General features: G+C 35.4%; 1 protein-coding gene and 1 long non-coding RNA gene across 9 annotated transcripts in view; one reads left to right on the top strand and one right to left on the bottom strand.

Moving 5' to 3' along the window:
- Window positions 1-23,807, bottom strand: part of LOC123000746 (uncharacterized) — a 44,793-nt gene that overhangs the window by 13,765 nt on the left and 7,221 nt on the right. For 3 of the 7 annotated variants that reach the window (XR_008958109.1, XR_008958111.1, XR_008958108.1), the window contains 4 exons: window positions 19,253-19,327; window positions 18,210-18,364; window positions 6,616-12,648; window positions 956-4,065 (listed from right to left, as the gene is read on the bottom strand). This is a non-coding gene — a long non-coding RNA (uncharacterized LOC123000746). The remainder of the gene's footprint in view (window positions 1-955; window positions 4,066-6,615; window positions 12,649-18,209; window positions 18,365-19,252; window positions 19,328-23,807) is intronic. The other 4 variants (XR_008958112.1, XR_008958110.1, XR_008958114.1 and 1 more) reach the window with 4 other exon arrangements.
- SLF2 (SMC5-SMC6 complex localization factor 2) overlaps window positions 1-23,807 on the top strand; it is a 45,622-nt gene that overhangs the window by 19,977 nt on the left and 1,838 nt on the right. For both annotated transcript variants that reach the window (XM_026493902.4, XM_026493901.4), the window contains exons 10-20: window positions 2,849-2,924; window positions 3,945-4,086; window positions 8,748-8,850; window positions 9,463-9,639; window positions 11,276-11,373; window positions 11,934-12,021; window positions 13,228-13,359; window positions 14,013-14,090; window positions 17,489-17,575; window positions 20,097-20,165; window positions 22,305-23,807. The exon at window positions 22,305-23,807 is cut by the window's right edge and continues 1,838 nt beyond it. In XM_026493902.4, the coding sequence (XP_026349687.1) occupies window positions 2,849-2,924; window positions 3,945-4,086; window positions 8,748-8,850; window positions 9,463-9,639; window positions 11,276-11,373; window positions 11,934-12,021; window positions 13,228-13,359; window positions 14,013-14,090; window positions 17,489-17,575; window positions 20,097-20,165; window positions 22,305-22,340 (1,086 nt within the window). In that variant the 3' untranslated portion in view covers window positions 22,341-23,807. The remainder of the gene's footprint in view (window positions 1-2,848; window positions 2,925-3,944; window positions 4,087-8,747; window positions 8,851-9,462; window positions 9,640-11,275; window positions 11,374-11,933; window positions 12,022-13,227; window positions 13,360-14,012; window positions 14,091-17,488; window positions 17,576-20,096; window positions 20,166-22,304) is intronic.

Below are 23,807 nucleotides of genomic sequence, written 5' to 3'. Positions count from 1 at the left end.
TTAAAACCCTGATTTTAACATTTAAGCATACCTTTGTATAAGCAGTTTTTATACTCTACATATTTATTATTTGAAAAACTAAACTAATAATCATTCATTAATCACTTTTTCTGTGTAAAACACTTTGTCTCATCTCTCCTTTTCAATTCCAAGTCCAGTTTTCATGATGGGGAGATACACCAACTTACAACTATTTTTCTTTTTTAGAAAGTATGTCAGAATTTATTTTAATGCTGTGGTTCTAATGTGTTGTTTTTTTTTAACCCTTCTTACCTAAAGAATATAAAAATACCAATTCAGAAGGAAATATACACCCCAGTGTTTTTTGCAGCATTATTTACAATAACCAAATTATGGAAGCAACCCAAGTGTCCATTGATAGATGAGTAGATAAAAGAGAAGTACACACAACATGCACACATATACATGGAATATTATTCAGCCATAAAAAAGGAATGAACTCTATGGTCGTAACATTTTTGTAAATTTAATTGTTAAAATGCACTTAAAATGTTTGCATTATCCTGATTTTATGAGTATAAAACTAGAAAGACACTTTACTACTTCTTAAAAACTTTTTCAAAGGCAATTCACATTTGATTGTGAGAAGTTCAAGTAAAATGGAAAGAAGATTTTTTTAAAAAAGGCTTAATGGCATCCCAGTTTCCAGGGGCTATTGAATTTTAGTGTTTTCTAGATTGTTCTCTGCATGTACATAGGTTGCTGTATGACAATATAAACAATATGTGCTGTTTTATGACTTATTTCAGATAACAAATTATTGAGTATTTTCACATCAGTATAGATATGTTATCCTTTTTTAATGGCTTTATAATATTCTTTTGTAGTGTTATACTATGATTTATTTAACCCAGTCTCAATTGGTAAACATCAGATTGTTATATACACCTCTTTACACATTTATTTAATTATCTCCAAGCACTGGGTTGCCCACCTTAGAATTCATTACTGCCGGAAAAAGATTGTTCCGGTTTCCAACATGCCTTTGAATGTTGCTGCCCCCTAGTAGCAAAATATAACACAAACATTATAACAGACTTTTTTTGGACACCGGTTGATTCTGAAAATGGCACAAACATACAAATGATGCTAATACAAACATACAGTGACACAAATATGCCTAATTGAAACCAGAGTTTGGGTTATTCTTCCTTACATTTTAGATTTAAATTTACTATAATCATAATCTATAGCTCCAAAGCAAAAGGGAAAGAGAAATGTTTTCCCTGCAAAACCACTTTAAAATTACTTTCGGGGCGCCTGGGTGGCACAGCAGTTAAGCGTCTGCCTTCGGCTCAGGGTGTGATCCCAGCGTTCTGGGATCCAGCCCCACATCAGGCTCTTCCACTATGAGCCTGCTTCTTCTTCTCCCACTCCCCCTGCTTGTGTTCCCTCTCTCGCTGGCTGTCTCTATCTCTGTCGAATAAATAAATAAAATCTTTAAAAAAAAATTTACTGTCAATATGTCATACGATTTTTTTTCCCCAAAAATTTATTTATTAGAGAGAGAGCGTGCATGCAAGTGCAAACGGGGAGAGGGAGAATCTCCAGCAAACTCCCTGCAGAGCAGGGAGCCTGACACAGGGCTTGATCTCACAGCCTTGAGATCATGACCTGAGCCAAAATCAAGAGTCGGATGCTTAACTGACTGAGCTACCACCCAGGTGCCCCTGTCATATGATTCTTTAAAATGTTTTTTATTTTTTATTTTATTTTTTTTAATGTTTTTTTAAACCGGGTTGATTTTGTTCCAAAAAATGGTTTTGTAAAATTATATTAATTATATGCCTCTGCATATGAATTCTGTATGTAAAAAGGCTAACTAGATCAAAATATAAGGATAATAACTTTGCATAAACATTACCAAATTACTTTTTAATTTTACCAAATTATACTGGACATGCTACCTCTTTCCTAGTACTCTTATGAATGCTGGTGTTATCAATGTTCTTGATCATTAACAATCTCAAAGTCAAGCTTCTCTCTTTTTTTTTTAAGATTTTATTTATTTGAGAGAGAGCACTAGAGAGAGGGAGAGCAAGCATCAGTGGGGGTGCCCAGAGTCAGGCTTCTCTTCACAAGCTAATGACAGCTTGTCACTTCTCTTTGCATTTCTTTCATTACTAGTGATACTGAACATCTTTTTAAAAGTGTATTGATAGGGACGCCTGGGTGGCTTAGTCGGTAGGGTGTCTGCCTTTGGTTCGGGTCATGATCCCAGGGTCCTGGGATTGAGTTCTGCATCAGGCTCTCTGCTCAGCTGGGAGCCTGCTTCTCTCTCTGCCTGCTTGTGCTTGCTCTCTCTCTCCCTGACAAATAAATAAATAAAATCTTTTTAAAAATAATAAATAAAAAGTATATTGATATTTTGCACATTTGTATCATTTCAAATATTTTTATTAGTTTGTGGTTTGATTTTTGCCTATGATCAACTAGCAGCCTTTTCCTTTATGGTTTTTGAATTTCATCGCACAAATGAACTAGAAAGGCATTTTTTGATAGTTTTCAAATGTTGTATTTATCTAATATAAACAAAAGTTATAAAAACAGTCAGCCTGTTAGAATGGAAAGGGCCCTGATTTTAGAATCAGACCTGAATTTTAAGTTCCAACTCCTCATGTATTACATTGGGTAGACTATTTTAATCTCTCTGAACCTGTCTGCTCATGTGTAACGTATGATCATGTCATAAGGTTATTGTAAGTATTAAAATGAAATGCATATAAAATACATATTAAAGAAAATACACATAAAACACCTTTATATATGCCTGGCAAGTAGTAAATGCTTGTTTTCTTTCTTCTTTTTTAATACTCTACTTTGGCAGATGATGTCGGTTCATACAGACTGTATTGTGTCCGTGCAGATTTTAAGTACATTGATGGAAATAACGATTAGAAATGGTGAGTATAGGGGCGCCTGAGTGGCACAGCGGTTAAGCGTCTGCCTTCGGCTCAGGGCGTGATCCCGGCGTTACGGGATCGAGCCCCACATCAGGCTCCTCTGCTATGAGCCTGCTTCTTCCTCTCCCACTCCCCCTGCTTGTGTTCCCTCTCTCGCTGGCTGTCTCTATCTCTGTCGAATAAATAAATAAAATCTTAAAAAAAAAAAATGGTGAGTATATAAATTTACTCTGATTAGCAGTGTGAATTATTGGTTGCTATGTGTACAGTCTCTTTCATATTGCTTAACATTTAAGATATTCATACATATAGAATAAAATTATTTTTTGTGATCTAGAATCTTTAATAATGGCCTGAAACTCCAATAAAAATTAGTGTCTGCATTTTTGTAGTTGCATTGAGAAAAAAGATATAAGATCTTACAAGTGACAGGCCTAACCTAATACTTACCAACTCATGGGTTACTGTCCTGGGTAAATGGAAATAGTTGCAAGTTTGTTATTTATTTAGCCAATTAACTTTAACTGGCTTATTGACGAGCAAGTATTGTACTGATTGTGCACTGAGGAGATTGAAAATATCCACTACAAAAAGGTAACAATTGTTTTCTCACCTTTGAGATCCCTTATAAAATGAAACAAGCATCGTGATTTACATCTCTCACTTGTTTTGAGGATTGGGACTATATGGGCACTGAAGATGGTAAAATCTTCCTGTGTCAGGAGAACTTGGTATTTTAACATTGTTATTTTCAGTCTTTTCAAAGTGTGTTACTTCCTGAGTTACACCCTTTTATTCATCATCACTCTCAGATACTTTCATAAATGTCATTTCCTTCACATTTCCTTGAAAACCTGTAATTCGTATATGATCATTCTAAGTAACTATATTGTTAACATATTACCAGATGTCATTTCTATAAAATCATCGTAATAATCCATGTTTCACATGCAGACTGTCACCTTGCAACTGTGTGTTTGTGAACCTGGGATTTGAGATAAATTTTCTTCTGTTAACTAGATACCTTCAGTGATTCACCAGTTTGGCCCTGGATCCCATCGTTATCTGATATAGCAGCCGTGTTTTTCAATATGGGAATTGATTTCAGATCTTTGTTTCCTCTGGAGAATCTTCAGCCGGACTTTAATGAAGACAATCTAGTGTAAGTTTTCTTTTCATTATTAACTCCCAAAAACATTCTTTTAAATAATTTGTAATATGATAACAGTTAATATTCTTTTCAGTACCCATTCTTGGTTTTTTTAAACCTCTCAAAGTTGAAATGTGTTCTTAACATCTGTCTTAATCTGCAAGTCATCATCAAGTTTAACAAGGAGGAAATAGAAACATTTAAAATTTTTAAATTTTTTAAAATAAAACTGACATTATTTGACATTATTTGTTATTTGACATCATTCTGTTATTTGACATTATTTGCTTATTTGACATTATTTGTTGGCGATACTGGCCAAAGAAATTAGATAATTATTTGACATTATTTCTTGGCATTAATTTGACATTATTCTGTTGGCAATACTGGCCAAAGGAATTAGATAAGAGAAAAAAATAAGAGATATAAAAACTGGAAATGAGTTGGTGAAAGTTTCATTATTTGCAGAAGATGTGTGTTAATGTATACAAAGAAGCCTAAGAGTCAGCTGAAAAGCTGTAACAAATAAAAGAAACAAGTAAGAGAAATTGGTATGGGACACCTGGCTGTGAGTTCAAGCCCCACATTAGGCATGGAGCCTACTTAAAAAAGAAACGGGGGCATCTGGGTGGCCAACTCTTGGTTTCAGCTCAGGCCATGATCTCAGGGTGCTGAGATCAAGCTCCACGTCAGGCTCTGTGCTCAGCGGGGAGTCTGCTTAAGATTCTCTCTGTCTCTCTCTCTGTCTCTCCTCCCATTCATCTGTTTGCTCACTCTCTCTCTCTCTCTCTCAAATAAATAAAATAATTCTTTAAAAAAGAGACAGAAGTTGGTATGGATGCCAGAGTACAAAGTTTAAAAAGAGAAATTAGTAACCTTCAGGTATATGAACTGTAGCTAGTTTAAAAGATAAACCGGGGGTGGGGAGGAGGGGGTGCCTGGCTGGCTCAGTTGGTAGAGCAGGTGATTCTTGATCTCAGGGTCATGAATTCGAGCCCTACCTTGTGGGTAGAGATTACATTAAAAAATTTTAAAAACAAAATCTTAAAAAAAAAGATAAACTGGAAGAAAAGACTTCATTTACAACAGCAAGAAAAATGTATGAAATACCTAGGAATAAACTTAAACAGAAGGGAGAGAAAGTGTGTGTGTGTGTGTGTGTGTGTGTGTGTGTGTGTGCGCGCGCGTAAACATTACTAAGAGACAAAATAGAAGACCTAAATAAATGGAAGAGCATACCATACTTTCAGATAGGAAGATTCAACATTATATAAATACATTAGAGCTCCTAAAGTTAAACCATAAACTTAATGATATTTGAGTAAGAAATGCCAGTGGGATATTTTGTGGGGAAGGGGAGAGTTGATACTATACAAGTGATTCTAAAGTCATATGGAAAAAAATAATATCCAGAAAAGCTTTGAGAAAGAAGAGTTAGGAGGCAGGACTGGCCTTAGCAGATAGTAGTATGGGACAAGCACAAAGTGCAAAGCTCTGTCAGTGGAGCAAAGTAAGTTCAAAATAGAACCAAATACATATAGATACTTAGTAAATGCTAAAGATGCTATTTCATAAATGAAAGAGTAAGCTATTAAGTATCTGGTACTATCCATTATCTGGAAAACTGGGTAGCCATCTGAAAAAAATTTTGCATCCATACCTCAAACTGATAGATCAAAGATTTAAATATATACAATGAAACCATAAAAGTAATAGAAGAAACCAGCAGGTTTTTATAATCCTAGAAAAGGGGGAAATGGTTTTGTGTATGAACTAAGACTCAAAAGCCATAAATAGGAAAATTAATTTATTTGACCACATTAAAAACAATTTGTCATGACAGCAATCACTATACACAAAGTGAAAAGAAAAGCCTCAAAAGGGAGTGGGAAGGAGCTATAGTATTTATGTGAATTTTTCATATTCATGCATATATGTATGAATGAAACAACTCTGGTTACAAACAAAGGTTTAGTTTCAAATTAATAAAAATATCAATAACCTATTAGAAAAAAGGAATAAACTGATCACAGAAATAAAAATGGTTCTTAAATATGAGAATATATTCATCTTCACTTCTGAGAAAAAGGTAAATTCTTGTTACTGCTATATCCAAAGCCAAACTCTCACCTCTCTAGTTCTCTTTCTACTCTGTACAGGATCCCTTGTTGCTCAGATGTAATCTGTATTTAAAAATGTGTTGGATAGCAAATTTTCAGATAAAGACTATATTCTATCACTTTAGGGAAAATAATGCTTTCCCAGCCCATCCAAAAAACCCAGCCATTTCCCCCAAACATTACTAAAGTACTCAAACCACCTATATTTAAAAAGTTAAAATATCAATTATTTTATTATTTAACATTTAATGAATTCAGTAATGTGGTAATGTATGTTGTGTGCAACAGATTTGAATTTTTCTTCACTGTTGTAAGCAGATACAGTAGTGGAATAGTGAAATAAAGATATACAATGAATGCATTAAGACATAATACATGCAAATGCTATTTAGCAAAGTAGTTTTTTTTATTGGTTACTTACCAGTTAAAGAGTTAGCCTCAGTTAGGTTTGGTGACTACAGCAGGGAGGTCGTGGCTGTAGTCACTGTTGCTGTGAAGTAGTAGGCATCGATGAGCACTGGAAAGCACGAAGGAGCTGGTGAAGGAATGAGTGAACCATGATGAAATGCCTGTTTAAGCAGCATGAGTACAAGACTGAATCCTATTGAGATATGACCACAACTCACTCTTCTAAGACTTATATGCAACTTAACCATTTTTGTTGGTGTGTATGAAATGTTTGAAGGTTCTTAAATAATCAGTTAGCGTGAATAATATACTAAAGCATAGTAGAACGGTTCTTTTCTTGACCATTAATCTGTTAGGTGTACAGACTTAAAATCTGAGTCACAACTAACCTCTTTCTCTTCTGCATTCCATCAATTCTCACATCCCTGTGTTCTGCTTTCTCTGTTCATGTCACAGCTGTTCTTTCCTTTTTGTTACCATTGTTAGTCTAATTCATATCCTCTTTTCATGCCTACCTGGCAAAAAAAAAAAAAATCTCCTTTCCTCAGGGCCTTTCTACCTCCAAGATATTTATTCTTTTCACTGTTGCAGGATTCCTTTTATGAAACATAGCCTGGAACTTCTTTCTCCTCTGTTCTCGAACTTTTTACACCTTGTATTTAAAACTCTACAATTTGACCTGTTTTCTGTTTTGCTGTCCCTTTTGTTCTAACCAAAATGATCTGCTTGCTGTTCCTCCATATTAGTCATCACTGCATTGGTTCTTCCTCATACTGATCCCTCACCTCCATCCTCAGTGTCTGCTCACCAAAATATTACCTCTCTCGTTGAAGCACAGTTTCTAAGAGCAAGACAGGGCGCTTGGGTGGCTCAGTCAGTTAAGCATCTGCCTTTAGCAGGTACTATCCTAGGGTCCTGGGATTGAGCCCCACATGGGGCCCACTGCTCAGTGGGGAACCTGCTTTTCCTTCTGCCCACTCCTCCCCCCCCCCCCCGCTTTGTGCTCTCTCTCGCTCTTGCTCTCTCTCTCAAATAAATAAATAAAATCTTTAAAAAATAAGAGCAAGACAGTCTTATCTGTATGGAACAGATTAATAAATCATGTTACATTAATAATCATCACAACTACTAATAGTTACATATTGCTTTACTATGTGCCAGGCACAGTTCTAAGGGCTTCACATATAGCACTTCATTTAATGGTCACTACAACTATTAGATAGTATTCTCATTCCCATTTTACAGGTAAGTCAGGCACAAAAAGGTTAAGTAGTTTGCCTGAGGTTTACAGCTAGGAAGGCCACACAGGACTACCAAGCAGAGACTTTAAAAGCTAAGAAAGCTTTTCGTATATAATTATGGCAGTATAAGACATATTAAGTGAAAAAAAGAGAGGTGCACAACAGAGTATATAGTGTGCTGCCATTTATATTAAGGGGGGGGCAAATAAATAAATACATATTTATTTGTATATACATAAAATGCTTGTGGAAGGAAGGACTAAAACTAGTAGTGATTGTGGGGAGGGGAAATGGGTGGCAAAAGGCCTAGCCTGAGGACAGTTCTTCACAGCATACTGTGCCTTGATACCTTATGAAGTTTTTTTAACCATATAAAGGTATTATTTATTCAAAAAATTAAGAAAATATCTTTTGAAGGCCAAATTCATGTGTCTCCTCCTTCATGGACCTGGACTGATTACCTCAACCAAAACTGCGGTGCTTAGAATTGTTTTTTTTATATTGCTGTCTATTCATGAGACCTTTATTATGAGTTCTTTGTAGTCAGAGCCACCGTCTACATACTTCTCTGACACCAAGAACAATGAGGATAGTGCCTTATAAAAAGTAGCTGTTCAAGGGAAAACTAATGCATAGAGGTAGAAATCAGATCAGTGTTTACCAGGAGTGGGATTAGCGAAGTGACTTGGATTTGGCATGAAGGGACTTTTGTGGGTAATGGAAATGTTCTACTACTTCTTTATTCTGTTGGTGGTTACACTACTATATATATTTATCAAAACTTTAAATGGGTATATTCCTTTTATTGTATGTAAATTATGCTTCAACAAAACTTTCTTGTTGTTTGGTGTTTCTTAAAATATTTTGTGCTTAATTTCACATTGCTTTATTCACTTTTCAATAGTTCTGAAACACAAATGACATTGCGGGGGGAAGGAAGTGAAGATTCATCTTGTAAGCCAATTTTTTCAACTCTTCCTGAAACCAACATTTTAAATGTGGTTAAGGTAGGGAAAAACTTCTTTTTTATGTCTTTAGCACAGAACTGGAACCATTTAGTTTTGTGGTTAGTGGTTTTAAAACAAAATCACTAGTGTTTTACCAGGTGATTTCCAATCTTTGAAATTTCTTATTCTTTGTATTAAATGTCGTTTTTGCTGTTTTTATTTTTTGTTTTAATATTAGGAGTAAAAGGGAACTTTAGACTTATAGAATTAATACAGTTCTAGGATACCTTTACTAAGAAGCTTTTAGAAACCAATGTTTTTTAGAACCAATAATTTTTTTAGAATTAGGATGTATGAAGGGAAAAAAGTTATTACTTGTAACTTAGTGATTAAGAATTAATAGCAGTGTTAAAACTTTTTAGTGGCTGAATCAAGTCAGTGATACTGAATCATTAAAAAAATCTCAATGAAAATTGGAGAAGAAAATACTTATCCTGTCACCATTCTATTCAACTAATAACATGAATATTTCTTGCCTTCTTTTTTCTAGACATCTGATGTTTTGCTTTCTATAAGTTCTCTTTTGCATTTTATCAGAAAGTTTTTATAATTTAAACTCTCCAAGTAAAATATATCTCCTTAAGTTGTTTTGTCTTTGTACTTCTGTCACAGTTTCTAGGCTTGTGTACATCTATACATCCAGAAGGTTACCAGGATCATGAAATAATGTTGCTGATTTTAATGTTGTTTAAAATGAGTTTGGAGAAACAGCTGAAACAAATTCCTCTAGTGGACTTTCAAAGCCTCCTGATAAATCTGATGAAAAACATTAGAGATTGGAACACAAAGGTAACCATACTTAAAGCTTTTGTATTGGTTTTAGTGTTGGTTTTTTGTATACCATCACAATTTGACTTTCATAGTGCATATGGAATTAATAGTTTCTAAGCTCAGTTAAGATCTCTGGGAGATGAAAAATAAACTGAGGAAGGGACTATCTTTGTTGGAACTGTATTAAATTTATGATAACTGATCTTCTCTAAAACTGCAGCTATTCATTCAAAACAAAATGTGTTTATTGGGGATTTACCAGGGGCCAAGCATTAATGTAAGTGTTAGAGATACAGCCCTGGAAAACATAAATCCATTGCCTTTATGGAAGTTCTTTGCTAGTTAGAGGGTTAAATAATAAAGAAAATGTGTATTATAATATGTCAAGTTGTAATAAGGGCTGCAAATTGAAATAAAGCAGGACATGGGTATAGAGAACAGCAAAGCAGGAATCTTCTGGTATTTCAGATAAGGCAGTCAGGGAATGCCCTTCTGAAGTGACCTTTGAGGAGAGACCTACATGAAATGATGAAGCAAAGTCACACATACAACAAAAATTTGAGTTGAACATCTATAGCCATATTAAGGGTAAATGTGTAATTTTTGTTAGGTTTTTAAGAATTATATATATATTTTTTTAAGATTTTATTTATTTATTTATTCGACAGAGATAGAGACAGCCAGCGAGAGAGGGAACACAAGCAGGGGGAGTGGGAGAGGAAGAAGCAGGCTCACAGCAGAAAAGCCTGATGCGGGGCTCGATCCCATAACGCCGGGATCACGCCCTGAGCCAAAGGCAGACGCCCAACCACTGTGCCATCCAGGCGCCCCAAGAATTATATTTTTTAACCTTTTTTGATGGAAAATTTCAAACGTGCAAAAGTAGAGAGAGAAGTATGATGAACCCATTAAGTATTTATCACCCAGCTTCAACAACTAACAAGACATAATCAACCTTGTCTCATCTGTTACCCTCATCCCATACTTTCTTCCCCTACTCAGTATTTTGAAGCAATTTGTTAGACTTTAAATACTGAAATAGTTGAGGATCCCTAAAATGCAAGAAATCCCAGGTCAGGAACATGTATGATCTTTTGCAACTCTCATTATATACCTTTAGAAACTGGTATTTGTATTTAGTTCTGTTTAGGGGCACTTGGGTGGCTCAGGCAGTTAAGCATCCAACTCTTGATTTCAGTTCAGGTCATGATCTCAGGGTCCTGGGGTGTAGCCTCCAGTCAGGCTCCACACTCAGCAGGGAGTCTGCTTGAGGATTCTCTCTCCCTCTACCCCTCCCCCCGCTCGCACACACTCTCTCTCTCTCTCAAATAAATAAATCTTAAATTAGATCTATTTAGATTTAGATTTGTATTTTTCTAGGGAGGACTTTTTAGATATAGGTATAGGTACGACATAGAACAAAACGTGAAAGCCAAATGAAATTCTGATAAATATATCTGTTCAGTGTGTTCCAGAGTTTAAGATAAAACTGAATCTGTGTACTATGTATTGTGATTTAGCAGGTTCTAGACTCCACGCTGTTTCTAAAAATAAATGCTCTTTTTGTCATCATGCTCCTATAGGGCAAGAAGGGATGCGGATGATTTGGTTCCACTGACCTATTTGAAAAATCTTGCCCATTCTTTGTTTTCAGGTGCCTGAACTCTGTCTGGCCATAAATGAACTGTCTAATCATCCACACAACCTTCTGTGGTTGGTTCAGCTGGTTCCTAACTGGACATCACGTGGACGGTATTGAAAATTGAGAATTAAACATTAGGAAAAATTTATATTTACATAAATGAAAATACTTTTGGGTCTTTTATTTCCTTTCATCATTCCTTAAATGTTAGATCAGTCTTTTATTTCATAGTCAGCTGTGGGAAAAAGCATTGACAACCTGATTCTAATACTTAGATCATTTTGTGATATTCTTGACTTTTGATTTTAGCTTATCTTATAACTTAATACAGATGGCACATATCATGAAAATGAATGGATTAGCATTTTCTTTTTTTCTTTTTTTTTACTTTAGTAAACATAAATGTGAGCAATAAGATAGATTTTCTGTCAATAAATCAGCACGGCCAAAGATAAAGGCTCTTAATGATTTGCCTGAGTTTCAGGCAATTCTAACTTTATGTACAAATATTTTACATAAAAATGTTACTGTTCCATTAAAGTTTACATGTTCTTATACTGTCTTCTCTTGAAACACTGTTTCCAGTTAGAACAACTTTGGGCTCATTCATTTGCTTCTCAAACAGTATTGATTAAAATGCATTCTGACTACTTTTAAATTCTATTTCCAGGCAACTAAGACAGTGCCTCAGCCTAGTGATTATTTCAAAGCTTTTGGATGAGAAACATGAAGATATCCCTAATGCCAATAATCTGCAGGTATAAATGATATTTTTCTTTTCTTTTCATAAATGAGAAAGATAGTGAGGTATAAGGAAAATTGACAGTTCTTAAGTCGAAAGTTCTGCGGTTAGATCTCAGCTCTCAAACATAATACTATTCATATAATCCTTAGAATGATACTTAACTAATGAGATCCATTACATGTTCATGATGTCATACTCATTAACATATAGGTTGGTGGTGGGCAGTTAGATGGATTAATGTACAAATACTGGGAAAATCAAAATGTGCTATATAAGTATGACTATTTATATGATTATTTAACAAGGTTAGCAATTTTATCACAAGATTAGAACTTGCAGAACTATTGTACGTTAATTGCATCTTGTACCTGTTTTAATATTAAATAGTAGAGCTTAAACATGGTTGTCCGCTAGTAATTGTTCAGTAGTAAATACATCATGTATAGATGAATGGGTTTAAATACGTCCAATGGAAGCTCCACTGAAAGGTCCTGAAAGCTTTTTACAAACATTTATAACACTAAGGGAGCTACAGAGGCTACACATAGTTAGAATTTTAAAACTCAACATCTGACCTGGTCTAGATGTGTTCTTGTGTGAACTGCAATTCAATACAAGATGCTCTGTTCTCTACCAAGTCCTGGGGATAAAAAAAAATGAATTAGAGACTCTGCTCTTGAAAACATAATCTAGGTTGATTGTAGTACAATGTAGTAAGAACAAGGATAGAGGTATGCACAGGGTGCTGTGGGACAGAGAGATTGAAAGGGACAGCTGGTTTCTTCATTAGTAGAGCTCAGGTAGATTTGATTCCAGGTATATGAGGACTGTCAGTCCTTTCAGTGATACTTAACTTGCATCAAAAGAGAATTCTTTTTAGAATTCATTGACTTCTACTCATAGGGAGATTCAGCTTTGCTGACTTTCAAATAATTTCACAGAGAAAGGATTCTGTTTGGCCTCTATTGTAGTGCCATTTGGTCTCCTCCTCGAACTTTTATCCTCCATTACAAGTACTGAACCTTTTAATTTAAAATCCCTTTTAAGCAAATGAGGACTTTTAAGTGAAGGAGAATTGGATATCACTGGACTATAAAGAAAGCTAAAGGGGCAAAATTAGAGAAGGCAAAATGAACAGAGAACCACTGGAAAGAAGTAGACTAAGAAAGAGCAACTGTATTGCTTAATATTGTCCGGTTTCTCCTCTTTCTGTTGATAGATATCAGTCCTACATCGCTATCTTGTGCAAATGAAGCCTTCAGATTTGTTGAAGAAAATGGTCTTGAAGAAAAGGGCTGAACAGCCAAATGGCACTATTGATGACAGTCTTCATTTGGAACTCGAAAAGCAGGTATCCGGGGCTAGACCATCTCAAAAGAGTATATACAAGTATAACTGATGCCATTTCCTAACGACAGGCTGATAGCATAGGCATTTCTGGATTTAGAGACTTAGATACATTCTAGCAAACACAATTATAAAGTAAATGATATTTTTTTTACTTATTGCTGTCATGAAATTCGTAAGTAATCTTGAGTGTTGAGAACTGAGGTAAAAGGCTGGTTGTTGGTAATTTAATACTGGGAGTATTTTTTATACTCCTTTACTAGGGCAGTTGTGAGATGGTAAAAGGAATGCGCTGGAGTCAGAAGTCAGGAAGCCCGGCTCAGGTCATGATCCCAGCGTTCTGGGATCGAGCCCCGAATCGGGCTCCCTGCTCAGCAGGAAGCCTGCTTCTCCCTCTCCCACTCCCCCTGCTTGTGTTCCCTGTCTCGCTGCCTCTCTCTCTCTGTCAAATAAATAAATAAATAAAATCTTTAAATAAAAAAGAAGTAGTAGCAGTCAGGAAGCCTAGGTTAAATGCTTGGCTTTTCCCTACTTACCAGTTCAGTTAACCTTAGCAAATTCTTTAATCCTTCCTGGACAACTCTCCTGATGTGTAAACTGGGATGATATCTATCCTAGCTAATTCATGGGTGTTTGTTTTATTTATTTCTCTAACAGGCATATTACCTGACCTACATTCTTCTTCATTTAGTTGGTGAAGTTAGTTGTTCTCATTCTTTCTCTTCTGGACAACGGGTAGGTAGTTTTTAGTGTTTTTTGTTTTTAATAAGTGTCACTATTGATGGAATAAATGAATGTTCTTTATATAGAAGAAAACTTTGTAAAAGTTTGTAAAACTTTGTAAAAGTTAACATTGTGTTTGCTATAGAAATCCCAGTGTACACTGGAAGGAAGGAAGTAATAGCAACCATATCATTGGCAAGAATTGTCTGCACATGTTAGTTCTGTTTTTGGAGTGTAATTTAACCATCATAACTTGACAGTAATGTAATATGGTAATAAGATACCAAGGTCACCAAATGGGCCAGCTCTTAGCTGGTTTCTTCCCATCTCTTCTCCCACTACACTTTTTTTTTCCTTTAGAAATATATTTGCCTTCATGGGGCGCCTGGGTGGCACAGCGGTTGGGCGTTTGCCTTCGGCTCAGGGCGTGATCCCGGCGTTCTGGGATCGAGCCCCACATCAGGCTCCTCTGCTGTGAGCCTGCTTCTTCCTCTCCCACTCCCCCTGCTTGTGTTCCCTCTCTTGCTGGCTGTCTCTATCTCTGTCGAATAAATAAAAATAAAATCTTTAAAAAAAAAAAAAGAAAGAAATATATTTGCCTTCAAAATTAAATTGATGGTAAGTCAGGCTACTTTACATATGCGTTTCTTAATTATCTCCCATGCTAAGATTTTCATTTTGAATTATTCTGTCCTTCCCATACTACCATAATCCATACTTCTGGGGAAAGTTCTTATTTATGTCATCATGTTTCATACTGTAGGTATTCCAACCTATTTTACTTAGTATTATCTCCTTAGTCATTGTGAAAAGGACCTAACACTGGTTCATGTGGGGTTTTCTTTTTTTTTTTTTTTTTTTTTTTTAGATTTTTATTTATTTATTCGACAGAGATAGAGACAGCCAGCGAGAGAGGGAACACAAACAGGGGGAGTAGGAGAGGAAGAAGCAGGCTCATAGCGGAGGAGCCCAATGTGGGGCTCAATCCCATAACGCTGGGATCACGCCCTGAGCCGAAGGCAGACGCCTAACAGCTGTGCCACCCAGGAACCCCCATGTGGGGTTTTCTTAGGCTGTGATGTTTGTTTTGCTTTTTGGATTGTTTTTTTTTTTTTAGGTAGACACACAATGTTACATTAGTTTCAGGTGTACAACAGTGATTCAACAGGTTTATATATTATACTGTGCTCACCACAAGTGTAGCTACTGTCTCTCACCATACAGTGCTATTACAACACCATTGACTATATTCCCTATGCTGTACCCTTTATCCCCATGACTTACTCATTCCTAAGCTGGAAATCTGTTATCTCCCACTCCCCTTCAGCCATTTTGCCCACCCCTTCACCCTCCTCCACCCTCTGGCAACCATCAGTTTGTTCTCTGTATTTATAGGTTTGTTTCTGCTTTTTGTTTTTCATTTGTTTTTTAGGTTTCACATATAAGTGAAATCACATAGTATTTGTCTTCTTCTGTCTGACTTATTTCACTTAGCATAATACTCTAGGTTCACCCATTTGTCTCACATGGCATGATCTCATTCTTTTTATGGCTAGATGGTATTCGTGTGTGTGTGTGTGTGTGTGTGTGTGTGTATACATACATGTATATATACCACATTTTCTTAATCCTTTCTGTCACTGAACACTTGGGTTGCTTCCATTCTTGGCTTGTAAATAATGCTGCAGTAAACATAGGGGTGCATATATTTTTTCAAAGTAATGTTTTTGTTTTCTTTGGGTAAATGCCCAGTGATGGAATGACTGAGTCATTTGGTACTTCATTTAATTTTTTAAGGAATCTCCATACTGCTTTCCACAGTGGCCATACCAATTCACATTCCCACCAACAGTACACGAGGGTTCCTTTTTCTCCACATCCTTGTCAACACTTGTTTTTTCTTGTCTTTTGCTTCTAGCCATTCTGATAGGTGTAAGGTGGTATCTCATTGTGGTTTTGATTTGTATTTCCTTGATGATTAATAATATTGAGCATCTTTTCATGTATCTATTTGCCATCTGTAGGTCTTCTTTGGAAAAATGTCTATTTAAGTCTTCTGCCTATTTTTTAATTGGATTTTTTTTGGGTTTTGAATTTTTTATATATTTTGGATATTAACCAAATCAGATATTAACCTTAATCAGATATATCATTTGCAAATATCTTCTCCCATTCAGTAGGTTGCCTTTTCATTTTGTTTATGCTTTCCTTCCCTGTGCAGTAGCTCATATATTATAAACACTGTTGTACATAGCACTACATTTGCTCTCTCTCTTTTTTTTTTTTTAAGTTTATTTATTTAAGTAATCTCTGTACCCAACATGGGGCTCGAGATCAAGAGTTATATGCTCCCCTGACCGAGCCAGCTACCTGCCTGCCCCTAAAACGGTTTGCTCTCCTGCTTGGAATCTAATGTAGTCATCTATCTGTATTGTTCTTATATAGGTCTTCACGTTTTTTAAATTATTTTTTCTGATTAAAAGCAATGATTATTGTTTAAAAATTCAATTTTTATAAAACTAAGTTAGAAAGTAAAAGACTCCTATTATCCGATGCCCCCCTATAAATTTCTCCATAATTTGTGCACATACTAACTTAATTACTTCAACAAAAATGGAGTCATACTATTCATATTATTTGCAACTTATCTTTTTTGCCTTAAGATATTAGCACTTCTAATAACTAAAGTATTTCAAAATCTTTATTGATGAACATTGTATTATGTTCCTTGTGATAACACACAGTACTAACATGAACATGCTTATTTGTATAGTTCTACCAACCTGTACAAGCATTTCTGTAGGATAAATTACTAGAATTAGAATTGCTAAATCAAAGCTTGTAAATTTTTCAAATTTTAATTATTGTAAAATAACGGTTATCACATTTCCCTTCCAAAAAGTGTCCATTTACATTCTCTCCTTAGTATATTCAACCTTACTGTATGTATGACAGTGACTGTTTTGGACTATACACTTCTAAAACTTAAGACACTTAATTTTTCAAGAAACTACTTTTAAACCTTGTTTTGCTCATAGAGAAAAAGTAAGTTAGTTGTTATTTGAATATTCTATTAGAGAATATGTTAAAAAAGGACTCTTTAAATTTCTGAGCATTACATCACAGAACTCTAACATTAATTTTCATTAATGTAGCTTAATCTGCAGCAAAACAACTTTCATTTTTATATATATTTTTATGTTAACTAACAATAAATCTTAACATAAGTCTTATTGTTGTGGCAGTTACTGTTTTCACAGATATGACTGCTCTTATGTTATGGTTAACATCAGAAATCGATAACTGGAGAATGATAGATTTTTAAATGGTTGTTCTAACGGCATCATCTCCTCTTTGTTAATTTGCAATGCTTCTAAGTTGTTTTTATCCTTCATGTTTGTTTTACACAGAAACACTTCGTGCACCTCTGTGGGGCTTTGGAAAAGCATGTTAAGTGTGATATTAGGGAAGATGCAAGACTGTTTTATAGAACTAAGGTAAGTGTGTGTTTTTCATGAGAATTTTTAGGTTTTGTTTTTGTTATTGTCTAGCTTTGGTTGCATTAATATTTGAGGAAGAGAATCATATAAGCCTCTCTTTAAAAAGGGGGGAGGGGGCACCTGGGTGGCTCAGTCAGTTAAGTGTCTGCCTTCGGCTTAGGTCATTATCCTGGAGTCCCGGGATTGAGCCCCACATTGGGCAGGGGGGGAGCCTCCCTGCTCAGTGGGGAGTCTGCTTCTCCCTTTGCCCTTCACCCTGTTCATGCTCTCTCACCCCTCTCGTGCTGTCTGGCTGTCACTTTCTGAAATAAATAAAATCTTTATTAAAAAAAGAACATATAAGATGAAAAATATGACTTTCTCCTTTAATAACATAAATCAGTTTCTACTAATACTTCTAGCTAAATTAGAAGTGAAAAGAGGAGTGCCTGGCTGGCTCAGTCAGTAGAATATGTAACTCTTCATCTTGGGGTTGTGAGTTTGAGCTCCACATTGGGCGAAGAGATTACTTTTTTTAAAAAAGTGAAAGGGAAAAATCTCAAGACAAATATATCTTTCATTTTACTATACCCTCTATTCTAAAACTCCTGACACCTGAAGAGAAGGTTCTTCCAGTACTAATGAAACTTACCGGGATGCCTGGGTGGCTCAGTCAGTTAAGCATCTGCCTTTGGTTCAGGTCATGATCCCAGGGTCCTAGGATTGAGTCGCACATTGGGCTCCTTGCTCAGCAGGGATCCTGCTTCTCCCTCTGGCTGCTGCTCCCCCTGCTTGTGCTCTCTCTCTCTGACAAATAAATAAATAAAATCTTAAAGGAGGAAGGAACAAACTTATTAGTTTCTTTTCTCATTATACAAATTAAGACTTTTATGCCTAAGTTAATTTTAGGGATTAAAATCAATTTTGTGTGATGGTTGAAAACTTGTTTTGTTCATAGAGCAGAAATAGGTTAGCTGTTATTCTTTGATTATCCCATTAGACAATGTGTTAAAGAAGGTTTCTTCAGGTTTCTGAGTTCTACATCACCCAGTCTGAGCTCTAGGATGGAAATGATTCAGCAGTAAGCTTGCTAAGCTTTTTCCTTAAAAGTTTAGTATATTCAAAGACAGTAGAAAAGATGACTATGAGTATGGAGTTAGGAAAACAACTTGAGTGTTAATGATTTAACAGTTTTTCCTAAAACATTGAACACTTTTTTTAAAAAACTTTTTCTTTTAAGGATTTTTTGATTCCAAATCATCTTTTAGCATTTGTAATGCAAGCTGATTCTTTTTTGCCTTTGTGTTTGGATAAGTCAGTAAATGTGAAGTTACGGCTTTGTAACTTTATATCTTACATTAATTAGCTTGTAAAAGGTTAGTCATTTCAACAATGCCCATTTGGATTCAGTATGTGTATTTGTTTTAGTAGATTTAAGTTAAATACAGAGATGAGCAACTAATGAAGTTGTATCAGATTGCAGATTTTCAGAAATATGTAGGGATAGCTCTTTGACTTAGAAGGGAAACCATAGTTTCAAAGAAGCACATTCTTTTGAACACTGACTAGAGTTACTGGCCCGTAGAACTTGGTGGTAGTGGCTACTGCTGACAGATGTGCTAAAAGGGGACCACCCAAGGTTTTTGTTTCTTAAAGCCAAGGGCCTGCATTGATGGTTGCCAGGGCTTCTCTTACTTAGAGTGGAGAGAGACAGAGGTCTATGGGAATTGCGTCAGGGGATGGTCTGCTGAGGAGTTGCCTCTTCACAACCTGTAATAGAAAAGGTGGTGATTATTTTGGAGAAACTGAATCTGCTGAATTCTAAATGGGGAAAAAAGTAGACCTTTTAATTTATAAATTTAAAGCAGCTATAAAATTCCTGATTTGTCTAAAACATTTTCTGAAGCAATTATGTTTGAGAGCTAATTGAGAATCTCTAGGGTGGTAGGAAAGTTTGAGTTTCAGGCAGAGACTCACTAAACTTTCAAACTTAGGAATATACCTTGTATTTAGAGAGGATTCGTAGTACTTTGCAGAAACCTAGAGAGGCAGAACAGTGAATCTTGGATCTTCTGATGATGTGGAAAGAAACAAATGACAGCCATTTTTGTGGCCTTGAGTTTTTCAAATAGAATTTGGAAAGAGAAGGACAGCCAAAGCCTTGGGCCCTATAACAAAGCCCATGCTTCAGTTTCTCTATGTGGGTGTTCAAAAGCCAGCAAGTTGAAAATGTAAGTGTCTTGCAGGCAGGGAAGGAAAATGTTTTTTCTGGATGATCTTTAGTAACTAATGGGAAAATAGAGTCCTAAGCATTCAGTAATTTAAATTATGGTGATCAAGAAAAGTCTTCTATTAATCACTGTGATTTGAAAGCCCCTCCAGAAGATAAGTAGTTTATTTTCTCTTTCTTGACAAAAATTAAATTGAATTGTTGGATGTGGCCTGTCAAAAGTATCAGATCTTTTATATCAAGCATTAAAATGATTTTAGTTAAGGATGTTTTGATCTGATCCCTTTTTCCCTTTTTGATGTTTTTAAGGTGAAAGACCTGGTTGCCAGGATACATGGAAAATGGCAGGAAATAATCCAGAACTGTCGGCCTACTCAGGTGTCATTTTATTAAACAGTTTTATTTATTCTTAGTTTTGCTAAATGGTATTTCTTTATACTGTTTGAAAAAATATGACAGAGCACTTGCTTCTAGATATCTGAAGATAATCTGAAAACTCCAGTTTAATAATTTGTGTATGTTTTTTAGTTTTTATTTGCTTTATAATTAATTTATTTCCAGAGATGGTTGAGCCCATTTTAAAATGTCACATTGCATCAAATGGAGGTTGATATTTCATGGGGAGCATTTTCCTTAACAGCTTTATTGAGATAAAATTCACGTTATCATATTTCACTCATTTAAAGTGGTTTTTGGTATATGCACAGAGTTGTGTAACCATTACTGCCAAATGTTTTAACGTACTTTAAGACATTTCTGTCAGTCCAGGAAGAAATCCCAGAACCCATTAGCAGCCACTGCCCATTCCCCAACCACCTGCATTTCTATTCCCAACTCCCTCCAAGCCTTTAGGTAACCGCTATTCTTTCTGTCTATATAGATTTGCCTATTCTTCACATTTCATTTAAGTGAAATGATATACTGTGTGGTCTTTTATGACTGGCTTCTATCACGTAATATAATGTTAGGTGAATCCATGTTGTCATGTATGTCATTTCTGTTGCCAAATAATATTCCATTGTATGAATATATCTTATTTATCCACTTATCAGATGGACATTTGAGTATGCTTCTCCTTCCTGGCTGTTCTACATAATGCTTCCATGAACAACACTGCACAGGTTTTAGTGTGAACATGTTTTCAGATGAAAATATTTTGGATGTATATCTGGGAGTGGAATTGCTGGGTCATGTGGTAATTCTATATTAAATGTTTTGAGGAATTGCCAGACTGTTTTCCAAAGTGGCTGCACTGTTTTACATTCCCACCAGAATGTATAAGATTTCTAAATTCTCCACGTTCTTTCTAACACTTGTTATTATCTGTGTTTTTGATTATAGCTGTAGTAGAGGGTTGGTAGAAGAATCTCATGGTTTTAATTCATATTTTCCCAATGACTAATGATGTTGAGCATCTTTTCAGATGCTTGCTGTCTATTCATGTAGCTTCTTTAGAGAAATATCTATTGAAATCCTTTGCTCATTTTTTAATTGGGTTTTTTAATCTTTTTATTATTGAATTGTAGAAATTCTCCATTTGCCCCAAATACAAGTCCCTTGTTGGTATATAATTTGCAAATATATTCTCTAATTCTGTGTGTTGTCTTTTCATTGCCTTGATGGTATCATTTGTAGAACAAAAGTTTTTAACTGTGATGAAGTCCAGTTTTATTTATTATTTTTGCTTTTGTTAGGCTTTTGGTATCGTATCTAAGGGGACTTTGCTTAAGAGGGGCATTGTTTAAGTACCTGGTATTACATTTGCCATACTGTAAGTTTGCCTTTTACAAACTAACTGATAAGTTCTTGTCTAAAATTATGCTTCTCGAATTTTAATGTGCATATAGGCATCAATTTGTTGAAATGCAGATTTTGACTCAATAGGTCTGGCGTGGGGCCTAAGAGATGCTGCATTTCTAACAGGTTCTCAGATTGATACTGCTGGTCCAGGAACCATAATTTCAGTAGATAGGACCTAGAAGTTGCTTAGAGTTTATGTCAAAGCAACAGGAACACTGAAGATTAATTAGGAAAAGTAATCTTAACTCTTCTGTATTTTGACTCTCTTGCTGTTATTGCCCTTCCTAAGATATGCCTGCTCTTTGAGAGCAGCCTTTGAGAAATCTTAAACTAATGGTTTGTTGTTATTTCCGTTTCTAATCTCAATAGATCTTGTTTTAGCCTGGCCACCTTTGCTGATGTGGTATTAAAATAAATGAACTTACTACCAAAACTTTTCTGTTAGTCAGCTTAACATTTTAATCTTCTTAAATACGATCTTCCACATGTGTGTGTTAGTGAGGAAAACATCTTGCACTTATTTTGTACTTTTTTTAATTGTCAGACCACAAAATGTGAAAACTGAAACCAATTACCATAAATTTTCAGAGAAATATACATTATAAAGATTTTATTACTTCCTTTACCAAAACCCTGTTTGATGATTAGTAGTTTTATAAGGATTAATGCATAATCCAACTTTCTTTTATCCTGTTTTTTTCCCCTTCCCTTTTCTAGGGGCAGCTTCATGACTTCTGGGTACCAGATTCTTAACAGGAGTTGAAGCAGCGAAAATATGAACTAAGAGAAATTCAATAAGATCTTTTCCTAGAGGAGTAGAATGCTACAAACTCCAGTGGAATGCTAAGAAAATGTGCTGCAAATGTGCCACTTGAAATATCTAATATGAAGCTGGTAATGAAGAAATTGCCATTTCTGAAGCAGATATGAAACATGATCTGCTTAATTTTAAGGCAACTGACATTTTAAAAAGAGCAGAATCCTGTAACGAGAGGGGAGGGGTAGAAGCAGCAAATAGTTGCATGTCTAACCTGCCCCTATTAACTCTTTTTGTTAAATTGTAAGCCAGTTTTTTGTTTTGTTTTGTTTGTTTTGTTTGTTTTGTATTTATGGCACTTGGATAATCACAGAAAATATGTAGGGAAGGGTTTGGACCAACTTGACTAGTTGGACATGGAAATCAAGACCAAGTTCCAGTTGGGTTTAATTTTCCCCTTGTTTATTTTAGGACTCAAAAAGAAAACTTAGAAGTGAGATTAATAACAAAAATAAATCTCTTCTGTAATTCCTATAAACCACAGGGAGGTTTCAATCCATACATTTTCCTTCACTCTTCAGGATTATAAATCTGTTAGGTTTTTAAAATACATTTAAACAGTTAAGAAACAAATTTGGTATATTGTCAGATCCCCCTTAAGGGGCAGAGGTTAAGCTATACAATAGCATCTCTTTTTATGCCAAAACATTCATATGCAGTTTGTTTTGGGTTCCTTTAAGTGTGTATATATATATTTTTAAATACTGGTTAAATCTTAGAATCTTGGCTAAATCTTAGAATCCTGGCCCTTGGTTAGCCATATTACAGAAGTCTATAGTATAGAAGCTTAAAGGTCTGGACAAGTTTCCAAAACCCTTACTTTCATGAGTATATAAGCTTGGCAGAGACCTGGATGGTGTTTATTCTTTGGGACATTGCACACGCATGTGTGTGTGGGTGTGTGTGTCTATGTCTATGTGTATGTGTGTGTGCACGCGCGTGTGTGTGCTTGTATTTTAAATTTGTTGCACTAAAAACCACAGCTGCTCAAAATATTCTTAAACACTGGAAAGCCATCCTTGGGTTTAAATGGTGAAGGGTTAGTAGAAGTGCACATGCTGATCTTAGCCCAAGGGCCCTTTGAAGCCTTTGGTAGTGATAGACCCTTACTAGCTAACTGAAAAATTCTTTCGTTGACTGGGTGTCCCTTTTTGGAGGGGTTTGTTTCTTGAATGAGAATGTCAACTTTTTTTCTTTCAATGTTGACTTGGATGACCCTGCTTTCCTGAGCATTCTGATGTCTCCAGTTGTGGGGGGAAAGATGATGGAGAGGAAGGGAATTGGACTTGGGGTTTATGGTTCGAGAGGGGAGAAAATAATTTTTGAAAAATAGCTTTCTACCTCTAAATTGAGGCTTAGGAGTAAAAAGCATTTTATCTTAAATTTATCATTTACAATAGTAT

Source organism: Ursus arctos, unplaced genomic scaffold (assembly GCF_023065955.2).
Source record: "Ursus arctos isolate Adak ecotype North America unplaced genomic scaffold, UrsArc2.0 scaffold_7, whole genome shotgun sequence".
NCBI lineage: Eukaryota > Metazoa > Chordata > Mammalia > Carnivora > Ursidae > Ursus > Ursus arctos.
This window is presented reverse-complemented; position numbering and strand designations above follow the sequence as displayed.